The sequence below is a fragment of the Pleuronectes platessa genome, chromosome 1 (genome assembly GCF_947347685.1).
Source record: "Pleuronectes platessa chromosome 1, fPlePla1.1, whole genome shotgun sequence".
NCBI lineage: Eukaryota > Metazoa > Chordata > Actinopteri > Pleuronectiformes > Pleuronectidae > Pleuronectes > Pleuronectes platessa.
In genome coordinates this window covers 29772381-29786030 of record NC_070626.1, presented here as the reverse complement: position 1 = coordinate 29786030, position 13650 = coordinate 29772381, and the positions used below count along the sequence as shown (strand labels likewise).

Here is a 13650-nt window from a genome sequence, read left to right as displayed (position 1 = left end):
TACGTCTGAGCTACGACTAGAAAAAGAACTTGAATACAAACTTAGTAATGCAAGTCTTTTAATTAAAAGCTGGGAAATAAAGAGATATTTCATGATATCGGGGATCCAACTCAATACTGACTGCTTCTGCCTTCATCCTGGTTGTGACTGAAGTAACAGAACCTCCACCTCAGCCTCAGTCCAGCTTTAGTTTGTGGTTCTCCAGGTGTTGGTTCTCCTCACATGCCAGAATAAGCTCTCTGGATTGTGGTCTGTGCTGCTGGTCATGACACTGGGAGGCCGTGATGATGTTGAGGATGGAAGTTCGGTGTGACTCTGCTTTCGAGGGTCTCTCTCCACGCTCCTATCTTCTTTTCACTTCAGGTGAATCAGTGTCCTGTGAAATTGGGTTCTAAATTACCCGGAGTGAGGATTTAAAAAAAAAAAACGACCTTCTCTGCCGCTTTGAGGACATGAGCTGACCACGGCAGCAGCAGATCAGTCGGTCTGACTTTGGTTCTCGACCAGTCCGGGCGTCGATTAACGGAGAACGTTTCCCTTTATGGCCCCGTGGGGGGGGGGGGGGGGGGGGGGGGGGTCGTATCGGCCTCATCGCTGTCATTATTATCAGCGCAGGCGTATGACAGAGATGGTGACGATTTTGGAGTTGGAGTTATAAATCAGGACTGTCATCCCCCCCCCCCCCCCCCCCCCCCGTCTGCCGCTCGCTCTCCCCCCCCCTTGCTTGCCGATAAAATGTTGTCATTATTTGAATAATAAGGTTCTTATCTCATTGAATTACTATTCAGCCGACCACTGCATTCTCTCTACATCACTCTGCGCTCCCCGACTCCTCTCCACCTCTAACTTCATCACACACACACACACACACACACACAAACACAGACACGCACACGCTGGTTCACTCTTTATCTTCTGTCCTGGCCCTCACCTCTCCTTGTCCCTCGTTCCCCTCACTGAAGTGGAATCGGACAAATTCGTTTTTATATTTTTTTAAAAAAAAGCAACCCAGGTCATTGTGTTACCTCCACCAACGTTTGTCTGTTTGCAGAGTTACACAATAACTACTCACCTCACCATCTTGAAAGTTGGTGGAAGGGACACATTCACTTTTGGAGCAGATTCTTTTAAAGGGGATGATCCAGGATTTTCTTTTACATCGAGACACACGCTGTTTTAGGATATTTTTTGTGGAACTTTATTAAAAAATAAATGCAGCGATCTTGATGGAGAGAAATCAGGCATATGTAGAGCGCTAATTTCTAATCTGGTGATATATTCTTCTTTCTTGTTTTCTTATTTTTCCATCACACTCGGCACACTTCACCTGCATACATGCATACATCCATGTTTCAAAATTTAGGGCAGAAGAGCCATTTCCCAAATATTCCGAATTTTAAAACAAACCCATAATGTTATATAAGCTCTTTGTTATCACATCCATTGCTCTTTCATTGCATTTATTTGAGTCATGCACGAATGAATGAATTTATTAGGAGGGAAAATGAGCTCCAGACTGAAAACTGGAAGTGTCACTCTTGCTTTGCTTCTAAAACACAGAACTGAGAGCATTGATTTTCTCCCCCTGAAGGAGCCAGGCACTGTGAGCGCTGTGAAACAACTGATATGGGTCAGAAGTTACAGTAGAACATCCATGTACTGGTTTTGCTCCTCCCTGTCCCTGATGGGGGAACGTGCCCTCCCATAAATTTCAACCCTGGCCCAAACGTTGTGCTCAGAAATAACATATTGCTGCAGCTCGAGCTTCCTCCTGATTGGTGGAGGACCTGGCAGGTGGAAAAAGCCATTTGTCAGCAGTATCTGCCACTCAGGTCGAAGCCAACAAGATGTGGAGGAAACTCAATTTCAGCATTAATGAAATAATACCACGGTTAATGTGCCGACCACTGGAGCAGGACAGGAGGTCAGCTCAGGGTCAAACCTCTGGATGCCGGGTGGTGGACCACGTGAGCACGTCACTCTGTTCACAGTCACACAAATTTTGAATTCTTCACAGTAGTGATGTTGGATTAAAAGATAATTTAATTATGTGGCGGATCTGCAGCCGTGCTTTGAACTGTCAGATACCAGATGGTAGAGAATGAAAGCTGTTCCCCCCCCCCCTCTTGTGTTTAATAAACTCTTTTCCATAAGATTTTGGAGTAATGGTGTTTCCATCCTCTCTTCCAGGGTTACTTCTTGCTGTTTGAATCCATGCTGGACTCCGTGCTGTACGCCAGAGACCACTACTTAGCTGATGGCGGCTCAGGTTGGTCTCTCAAGTTCTCTTTCTCTTTTTTTAAATCCTCCAAAAACACACACAAACAGCGTCACACACATTATAGACTGATACATACATTTAACACGGTACACAAGAGATGATTAAAATGGGAAAGGTACATTAATAATCCCAAATGCTTAATTATCAGCGGATAGCGATTCAACCTGAGATCTGCCACCTCATTTATTGACTATACTTCATTAAAACATGTTTCACAAGTAGCAGATCTGACAACAAATTTAAATCAAATAGGATCAGATGGGAAAGCTCCTCTTTTCAGCAGCCATTACCAAAGTAGGAGAATTGTTTAATATTAGTTACATATGCCAAAAGTAGCATTTTTTCCACAGACGTTATAAAGTTGGAATAACTGATTAATAATGAGTGAGTTCAGTAGTTTTTCATGTATTTCTTACCAGCTCGGTCAAATTCAACACAGTCAAGCTGCAGTCCTTGACTTCTGATTTTGTAGAATCCAACAAAAGCCAGAAATTAATTCGAAGGTCACTCCACCAAGGTCCAACAGACCATTTAAATTCAATCAAGCCTAAAAGAAATCTTCGATATCATTCCCCTTATTATGCCTGATTAGTTTTCATCAAGAATGAATTATTCCCAGGCCCATGTCCAATCCTTCCACCAAGTTTTTTAAAATCTGCAAAATCAGCTTTTTTTCTTCTGGATCCTGCTGACAAACCAGAATCAGAACCTCTTTGGAGAAGGTACTGAGTTTTGATTTGTTACAAATGACTTGACAATGGGAAGGACGGTTCCCCCTCCTAATCAGAGCAATGCTCCGAGGTGCTGTAACAAACAGCTGAGTGGGGACGGCTCAGCCTGTGGGGGGGGGGGGGTGGGGGGGGGGGGCTGGCTGCTCGTCTTCTACAGCAGCTGTTGTAAAGACAACACGTCTCCTGTGTGGCCGGCCTGAAGGATGGGAGGAGAAACATGCATGCAGTCGTGACTTTTACAGTCTGCCTCAGTAGCAGCTCTGCGATGATGGTTTAGCCTCATATCCTGCTTCTTTTTAACCATAAAAGAAATGGATAAGAGGCAAAGTATTACCAGCAACACAAAAAAGATGGTATCTGACATTTCAAAACCCCATGGTGCACTATTACTAGAGTGTAGGTGCATGTTTGTTTCTCTGAATGTGCATCTCAGTCTCCTGGGTCGTTCCATCTCTGCCACTGACCATACTTAATGGCTTGTGCCAAATGCAACCCAACTACGGAGCGGTTCCACCGCGCTGCCTCTAGTGGCTCCTGGGGACTCGTGAGAAAGGTCACCCTCACCTGCAGAGACAGGTCTGTTAGCGGGGGGGACTGGAGGGGCGACCTGAGCGAATGAGAGAGATCAGAGGACAACGTATTGTTCGTCAGGAGCCTTTAACCCCGATGAACCCGACCTGGGCTGCTCTCACTGGATCCAGTGGGAAACACTTGAAACCAGGAAGCCCCATTGACCTCAGCAAGTGGAACACTGGGTGCAATATTTAATTCTACCAGGAAGTGGTTTAATGAAATGAAACATGTTGTAATGATATGACCCTCCACTATGGCTCTTTTCTGTCTAAAGAGCAGATTGAACTTTAGTTGTGCAGTTGTCTTATGCATTATTAGCCTCATATTCTATTCTGATTGTATTCATTCTAGACTGTATTTATGTATATACATTGTGTGTGTTGTATATATATATATATATATATATATATATACACAACACACACAACATATGGGTGGATGACGTGACGGCTCACCAAAAGTGAAACTACATTGTGACCACCCCCTAGTGGCTGGTTGCAGTAAAGGTTATAAACGCTTCCTCCTCCATGTTAGCGTAAAGTCTAAATACACGTCTAAGATGGTTTCTGTCAGTTTAGGTACTTCGTGTACTCGCTATATTATTCTTACATTGCGATTATCATTTATCTTAACTTTCTTGACTGTGTTGCTCCCGGCCTTAACGCATTTATTTTTACTGAACCTTTTCACAATAAAAGTTCACTACAAACAATCCAGCCAGTGTACTTTCACAATAAAACAAATGGAAAAGGTGCTTACACTTGCTATCACACTGTATTTGTTAACGTGTTCGTGTTTCTGGTAAGTTTGGTTTTAATTAGTTATTTAGTGTTGTAAAAAATGTCATGATGGACACCGGAGATTGACTTGCGATTGGTGGAGTGCATATGTGGGCGGGAACTTGACACCGTGGCTCCAGAGGTAAACACGCCCCCCAGGCTGTGTTCCTCTGCGAATCCGTGAAGCAGATATTCCTGGATTTCAACACAAAAACAAGGACACGCCCCTTAACTTGTGTCTCTTTACACACACTTCTACGTGTATTCAGCGGTTGTGTGTGTCTGTGTGCGTTTGTGTGGACGTGGCTGTGCTGAGTTATTGGTCCGGCCCCGCAGCACTGCAGCTGTATGTGTGTTTAAGCTACATTAGAAGAGAGTTACAGCAGCTCCCTCATTCTCTGCACTACATTAACCCCCCCTTCATCCTCAAATGTGTCCCTGCATGCCTGGCACGGCACGGCACAGCACAGCATCCAGGGAGAAGGGATCTGTTTCCCCCCCCCCCCCCCCCCCCAACACTGTCTTTCCCTCTTACACAGCCGACCAATGGGGGAGATAGAGAGAGCAATGGTGGTAGTGGAGTGGAGTGGGGGGGGAGGGGAGGGGGGGTGACAAACAGGCTGTGACCAGTGAGTCGAGAAGGACGCAGATGTCAAAGCCATGAATCTGGGGACGCCCATGTACCCCACCCCCCCTCCCCTCTCTCTCCCTCCTCTCCTCTTCCCCTTTTTCTTTCTCCCTCTCCATCCTCACCACTGCCTGCCCCCCCCCCCCCTCCCATTCCTCTCCCTGTCTCTATTTCTTCTCCAGTGTCTCTCGCAGACGGGCCTGTCCAGAATCCGTCCAATCAGCAGCTTCCCTCTCCCTCCCTGCTCTCACCTGGCCCTCATAATTACTCGCTCGCTTCAGTAATCAGAGAAGAATGAAGTGACAAATCGGCTGTTTGCATGTGTGTGTGTGTGTGTGTGTGTGTGTGCGTGCGTGTGTAAATATGTGTGTGTCACTCACAGGGTCACAAGCAGGCTTCGGCTAATAACGAGAGGCCATGAGTTGCCCATCACCGAGCCGTCACCATCCATTCACGTATTTTATGGCCCCGGCGTGTCGAAGGTTATTTGCAACTATGCACATCCACACACACACACATATATGCTGAGTGAAAGATATTTAAAACAGTTCTGATTGGCAGGCTTGAGTAATAGTAAGAGTAATAAATGGTTGTAAAAAAAAAAAAAGGCAAGTTAGTGGTTTGTTCGTTAATGGAGGATAAGGTCTGGTGCCAGTTACAAGGATTTGCTATTTTCTGGACCTTTATTTTCACTTCTACACACAGTTGTGTAAATTATAAATTCATTTTTTTTATATGAACTATTATGTTCAGTTTTTCATTTACTTTTTGGTTCGGAGTCGCCAAAAGGAAATCGGATGTGTCCCTCGATTATCAAGCAGGAAACAAAAATGCTTTTGTCGTTATCTCCTGTTGTTGCTGCTGGAATTATCATTGCTCTGTGTAGCTGTGGACTTTTGCTCTAACCAGCAGCTGCAACTCATCTAAGATACTGACCTTATAATCCAGTATTTCAACTATCTGATTTTTTTACTATGTGTCTGGACGGCCTGCACTGGAAGTTATAATATTGCCAAGGTAATATAATATCAAACTATAATGGGACTCAGTAAAGCACAGACCTCCACCAAGGCCTAATAGGAATTCATTCGAGCTGCACCAAATATCACAGTCTCATAGATATCAGTCCTCTAAATATACCGTTCATGATTCCATAGGAAATTGCTAGAAATGTAAAAAAAGAAAAAAACGTGTCCTCCTCTTGAACCGGATCTGTGCCTGAATGTCTTTGGTTCTTCTTCTGTTCACGTCCCATAGTTCAAACAAGTTCAGTGGGAATATGTAGTAATATGTTTTACTCAGCAAAAACATATGTTACTCCAAGTTTTGGTGAATTGCAGGTTAAAATATAAAGTTTTCCACATCTGTATGTGTAGTTTGAGCCTTGGGCCTCTGTGCTGGCTAATGTCACTTCACAGTAGGAATAACAAAGGCTTCAAGCCTCTCAGCTCTGGCTTAATCACCAAGCATATTAACCATACAAAGAAATGTATTCAGATGTGAGAACACAATGAAAAGACATTAAGGCTCATGTTTAATGCTCATTTCAAGACGTGGATAATGTTCATTCAACAGACAGCTGCCTCGGCTCAGTCCTCAAATATCCACGGTGACGTCTTCTAAAAAAATATTGCTTCTCTGAGGTCACAGCCTCCGGTCAGGTCTAAAGAAATGTATGACCAAGCTATAGCGGTGGGGTGTGTGTGTGTGTGTGGGGGGGGAGTGATGTCCAGCAGCAGTCATTTCTCTGAGGTGATAAAGATGTTGTCTGTTGTAAAACTGTGTGTTTAACTGTTCTGGCCACTGGCACAAGCTTCACAGGCCTCAAACTATTTCCAGTGTCACACGAATCCCTGGCAGTTCATACGTGATTCCTCTTTCTGCACAGTAACGTGTAGACGTCAGTGTTCCACATACAAGCAGGATACTGATGAAGGGAATAATGGACAGAAGGATGTTTCCCCTCTTCTGTTAAAATGTAATCTGTGCGGCAGAGAAAAGCTTTTTTCTCTTTTCCACTTCAGGCTCATAGTTTGCGTCCCATTAAAATGCACTGAAGAGTTCTCACTGATCACAACCACCGGAGGAAAAGAACAATTACTGCGCATATCTCCACCAAATATTACACTTATTATATTTGGGGACATTTGAGTGCTACCGGTGCCATTTCTGTAAACTTTGTACTTTATGGTGTTATCTACTATATGGACAAAAGAGTGTGGACACATACTCAGGTGTACTTTGGTCGGATTCGGACTATGTGACACTTCCCTCGGTACAGAAGCTCTTTAATCTATGGTTTGAATCAAAGACTATTTACAAAGACGGATGACAAAAAAAAAGTGAAGCCAAAATACCTTGCTAGCCTCCTGGTGGCTGGCTGCGGTATAGGTCGTAAATGGTTTCTTTCATTTGAGGTGGTTCTTATCACACTGACGTATGATCGTGTTCATGTTTCTGATAAGTTTGGTTTCAGGTCATTATTTGATGATATAAAAACGGGTTGAAACGTGATTGACAGCTGAGAGTGACGCATGGTTTGTCAAGGATTTGCATCAAATGATGTCACCAGCTGCATAGTGGACGTCCATCTTTATCTCCAGGTCTTTATCTTGCATATTCACATTGAGTAAGGTCGGGATGTGGAGCAGCTTTTTTCCCAGTGTCCACATTTCACAGCCATTCAGTGAACAAAATGTGAAACTAGGACAAAATGGTCATCAGGTCCTGATTGGTGCACACGTGATGGATACAGTCATTACAGCAGCCTCGGGAAATTGATGCCCGGCTCCACACCCACAAGGCCTCGTGATTAAAGTCGTTGTAAATGGTTTTTACAACATTAGTGGACATTAAGCGTGTCTCAGCGCTGAGAACAGAAGTTTGTCCACCGTTTCCTTTAGTTGTGATTGATGCTCTTTTGTTTGAGCACAATAACTTCCTGAATGGAATCACTCACAGGTGACCAGGCAGCCTTATAATAGTTTATCACGCTGACGCTGCAGTTTGAGACGTGGTGACCTCCACTAAGTTCTCCACTGGGACGCGTTTGTTCGGTGCTTCTCATTCTTTGAGCTGTGGAGTGAATTGATCGGAGCTTTAAGCAACTTTCAGGTTCAGTGTGAGTCCGTCTCAGCAGACCAGTGGTCCAACGACAGACTGACACGTTCCCTGTGTGTTTGGAAAGGCAAAAGAAGATCAAGTGGAAAAAGTTGACTCCCGTTCCCCCCCCCCCCCCCCTCTCTGTTTCTCCACAGTCTATCCGGACCTGTGTAACCTCAGCCTGGCAGCAGTGGGCGACACGCAGAGGCACCAGGACCGCATTGCATTCTGGGACGACGTGTACGGCTTCAACATGGCGTGCATGAAGAAAGCGGTGGTGCCCGAGGCCTCGGTCGAGGTGCTGAAGGCCGACGCCCTCATCTCTGAACCTGCAGTCATACAGGTAGGAATGGAATTAAGTCCTGTAAGAACACAGATATGTTAAAGTAGATAATAAGGTTTGTGAATATGAATTGTTTCTTAAATATTAGTAAAGATCCAAGAGGTTGACTTCACTGGTTGCATTTCCAGGAAATAAAAGGAATAATCTAAATTATATTTCTGTAATTTTATAAAAATTAAATAAGTTAAACTTGCGTAACCAGGGAAGTGTCGTGAATTTAAAATGTGCAATAAATAATGTTTAAATAATTCCCAGCTACTGCGTAATAGATTTTTTGCTTTAAATTCCCCTGCCTACTTAAAAGCTTGATTAGCAAATAAAAGAGATCAAAATGTAGCTGCGCAAACTTTAATACTTTAAAGTATATTTAAATCATAAATTCAGAGACATCAATAATTAATCAGAGACATGTCATTTCTTTTGTTCTTTTTATTTTAGTTGTGTAAAAGAATTTGACAATTTCATAATTGCCAATTTATACTCGGCTCATATATAAATGCAATCGGCCCTTATGATAAACAAAAAATAGTTTAGTATAGTTTAAAACTCATTTAATTAATCAGTTATTTCTTTGTGAACGACACAAATAAACTGATCTGATCATTTGGTAAACCACTGTGTCAGACAAATTCTGTGTGTGTGTGTGTGTGTGTGTGTGTGTGTGTGTGTGTGTGTGTATGTGTGTGTGTATGTGTATGTGTATGTGTGTGTGTGTGTGTGTGGTGCAGCAACAACACACAACACAAGAAGAAGGAATAGAGTTTGTGAGGGCCAAGCAGTTAGGACCTAGACAGAAAAGGAGAGGAGTCAGCTGTAGAGAGAGATAGGGCCCTTAGGGTTGTGTGTGCGTGTGTGTGTGTGTCTGTGCGTGTGTGTCCGTGTGTGTGTGTGTGTGTGTTGCCGTAGGACTGGGTGATTGATCTATCTAATCCTTGTTTAAGTTCCTCTTAAGGAAACTTCATTACTCTCAGCCTCCTGTGGATTGAGCAGTTTTCACCGAGCTGATGGGAGTGCACACACATTACGCAAAGATAAAACAAACACACACACACACACACACACACACACACACATCTGAGGACGTGGACACCTCTGAATCTTTCCGTACAGCGACTCTTGTCCCCTCTTGTCTCTCGTTCCATTGCGTTACCACTTCTCTGGCCCTCTCTCCGCTAAGCAGCATGCCCCCCCCCGCCCGAGTGTGGATGTGATGAATGAGGGCAGAACTTGATATAATGGAATTTGAATCTTGTAATCGATAGTTTCTCCCCTCCAGTGACAAATAGACAGCGCCTCTGCCCAAATTACACAGACTCTCATCTATCGCCTCCCGCTGATACGATCCAATAACATTCCATTAAGGCTGGCTGCTATTCCGTAAAATTGAGAGCCCGTTCGTGGAATTATAAATCCCTGTGTAACAGATAGGGCTGTTTGGCTTCGTGAATCTTTAACTGGCAACCGAGTGAAGCCGCCTTATTTAAAGTTCAGTCATAATTTAAACACTTTTATTTTTCACGAGCGTTGCTTTCAATCAGGGGTGAGAAGTGTTTTTTCACCATCAAGCACCATTTGGGGTTTTTATCCTAAACTTATTTCTGCCGAGTCATTCTTCACTGACCATATAAATAACTGCACATTCATATCTAAAGCGATGGGTGGGACGATGCTTCTCTTAGGTGAGGCGTCTGATGGCAGATGATAGTGATGATGGTGGTGATTCTCAACAACTGTTTTCCAGGCTTAAGAACCTGCTCCACCATTCTCGGCTCAAATCTATGGCAGTTGCTGCTCAAGGGACAGAAGCTGTTAGCCGACTGTCTCTGAAGACACTTGCTTAGCCGTCCCACGTCAATGCCTCTGAGAAATGTCCTTCAATTTCAAAGGATCCAATGGCCGTGTCCCTCTTGGACCATCTTGGCAGATCAAAGTAGCTAACGATGCAACGGTAAAGACAGAAGAAGTTAGCGATCGTCCCATCGAGCAGATCGGCCTTTTCTCGGTTCGACCTTTAAAGGACGCAGCTCCTGTGTGAGCTTACAATTATTGAAAGTCATATTTCATCTGGCCTCGTCGTAGCATTATCCTGTAGCTCCTCTTGTGATTGTCAATTTGTGATTTAGTAGAATTTAGTTTTCCTTCGATTAGCTCGTTGCGAAACCGAACTAGCTACGTAGTTAACTGGAGCTAATCTGCTGCTAATGCAACGTTAAGTAAATGGTAAATTACTTTCCGGGAGAGCTGTTGTCTCTTTAACTGTTATTGCCTTTTACTCTTGTGAAAGCTTGTGTTTGTGAGATTAATTACTGCGCCGCCGTAACTCCTCACAGGGCTTAATGCTGATGTTGCTCTGGGGAGACTTCCCTCTCATGCTCACATAACGCACAACCTGCCTAATTTGACAGCTGCTCTGTTCTTTAGTGAATCCTCTTTTCTTGTTACTGTACGGATCAATTTTTACAGCCGCCCTTAGTCCGAGTGATGTTCGTGGAATCTCGTTGTTTTCAGATTTGCAATACACAGCCATTGAATTCTTTTTTCCGGTAATGTTTTCACAGCCTTGCACCTTTTAGTGGAATTATGTTCAACTCGCTGCAAATCTGTGGACCTGAGGGCGAGAAGGAGACATGAATTTGCAGTTTGTCCTTTTTATGGTAAAGGATAAAAGGAGCCTTTAAATAAACTGATCTTTTTTGTTATCTTGTTGGTGTAAACCTGACAGAATGTTTACCCTCGTCAGGTTGAGTAAATATTCTTAACAGACGGTTGGAGAAGGTCGATTTTAGAAGATGCCAAAGAGAAAACCAAAAAGGATAAAGTTATTCTTCTTAGTCCAGAGCTCAGTGTTACTATGCTCCCTCGAGGTATCCCTGGATATTCAGGAGTATCAGTGTAATTACAGGTGTGCTCACTGTTTCTATGATTGTCGGACTAACTCAAACTTGTGTTCTGGATTCTTCCTCATGCATGTTTGTGCTCATTGTTATTAAATTGTTCACAATGTGTAGTTTGATCCGTGTTTTTTGACCTTTGCCTTTCAACAGACGCTTGACTGTAACAGAGTTTGCCTGTCTGAGCTGGAGTTTGCAACGGACTTCTGCTTAAAGATAACAAACACTACAGAATGCACTGTAAGTAACACACACACGCACACACACACACACACACGCACACACCTACACACACAGACACACACTGAGTGGGTAGTGTAGGACCACAATATCCACATTGCTATGCAAAATTCAAAGAGCATGTTAAGTTAATACATTTGTTCTTGAGCATCAACATTGTAATAAAATATATTTCTGAGTACCCTAGCTTATAGCATTTAATAAGTATGGTGCTAAATTGCATTTACACATTTTCCAGATATCTATAATACTATTATTTTTGTACCTGAAACAAACATTTTAACATCCACTGTGTCGATCCGTCATTTATTCATCAATCTGTGATTTATTAGAGATATTTCGAGAAGGTAACGATCTACAGACGTCAGTCGGGTCACGTTGATAGATCACGTCTCTGGATTTGAGAGGATTGTCCGTCAGCTGAGTATTTAATGGAGTTTCAAATTGAATCAGAGCAGCCGGCCTAATGTGACTTTGAATTACATGTCATACAACATGGTGACTGGTGACCGTCCTGTCATTGTGTCAAACACACCTGTTTACAGAGGGTGACCCAGACACTCTGACACACAAGTCCAGCTCAGCCCTGGACAATTCAACAATTCAACCTTCTAGTGCATTGAGTTTAGAGACTTAGAGTTCCTTAGGGTTCTCTTGGGGTGTGGTAGTGTTGGTGTGGTCTGTAAAACATCCTGGGGAAATGTTTACGTCCAGATGCTTGAGCAGTGATCTGACAGGGAGGGCGATGGTTGAACTGGTGATACCAAGGTGGGTGGAGGTGTTCGGGGCCCGGCCAGCGTCAGACACCTGAAGGATCAGTGGTCATAATGGGAGCGAGCAGACCCACACATACAATCAGCAGAAAAACAAGAAACCACCAAAAACAATCTATAATCCTCACACTGCGATTACTTCATTGCATTTCTCCATATCTGAACACATCCTCCCTAGTTCACTTCCAGTCACCAGATGGGTCCGGGCGGAGCTGGGTTCTGGTAAAGGGTTGCGGACTTGGTCAGTTAGTTTTTCCAGTAATCTTGGTCATGTCAAATTCTAAAGTCCCATATTTGGCAACGGTACTTTCCTAAAAGTGCAACCACTTCTCTTTTCATGAGCCAATCAGTCTTCACCGGCCTCTGTGGCACTTTTTCCTCCTCACTCCTGCTTCCTCTTTCATCGTGACGCAACACTTTGACTGTTCATACAGAGATGATTCATATCCAATCAACCATCTCACTGATAGAAGAGGTTAGAAATCGCTCCTATCGGGTTATATATCTTTATTTTGTATTATTACATTTTTTTTGTAGTATTTAAAACGTTAATGCAAGCACTTCCATACATATTCTTAGTCTGGAAAATTATTGCATTCCGTTGTTATTTTCGTTTTTAAACATTATTTAGAATTGAGGGTGTAAAACCAGCAGACTCGTTTCATTTCATAATTGAAACTAAAGGGGAACCAGAGAGTGCTTCTTTCCGCCAAGGCCCAACAGAGCCTTTATGAAACCACATCTAAATTCATTAGGTCCAGATTTTTATCAGGTTCTGCATCAAACCTCACACATTTGTTTCATCATGATTTAATGGGTTCTTCCCTGTTTCCTACAGCAACATTCCACCAGGTTTTCGGTAGTTTTTGTGTAATCCTGCTATCAGACAAACAAATGCTGATAATTTACCACTTCAAAACTACCCCCCCCCCCCCCTGATCCCATGCACGACGTCCCATGACTCGTCTGAAACCCAGCGGATCCTCTGAGTCGTGTTGTGTAGCTGCGCTTGTCCAATAACAACACAATCCTCTGTGGCATAAAATGGAAGTGGGTGTCCTCAGTAAGGGTCAGCTACAGGCGGCAAAGCATGGAGCATGGTTTATGAGTTTATTAGAGGTGATAGCAGCCACCATTAACCCCCCCCCCACCTAACTCTTCCCCACCAGCCTCCCCTGAACTTGCTCCAGCGTCTCGGCCACATTTCTCTTTCTCCCAGTAGCGGTAGTAGAAGTGATGTGTCTGCACGAGAGGCCTTTTGTGTTGGAGCGGCTTTGTGCCGTGCTGCAGTGTGACTGCACTGTCTGGT

The 13650-nt window shown here is 43.6% G+C and overlaps 1 protein-coding gene across 1 annotated transcript in view; it reads left to right on the top strand.

Annotated features, from left to right (window-relative positions):
* The window catches only part of prmt3 (protein arginine methyltransferase 3), a 46802-nt gene that overhangs the window by 18878 nt on the left and 14274 nt on the right, over window positions 1–13650 (top strand). Inside the window, 3 exon segments of the mRNA XM_053425985.1 lie at window positions 2191–2269; window positions 8250–8437; window positions 11482–11568. Coding sequence (XP_053281960.1) covers window positions 2191–2269; window positions 8250–8437; window positions 11482–11568 — 354 coding nt within the window.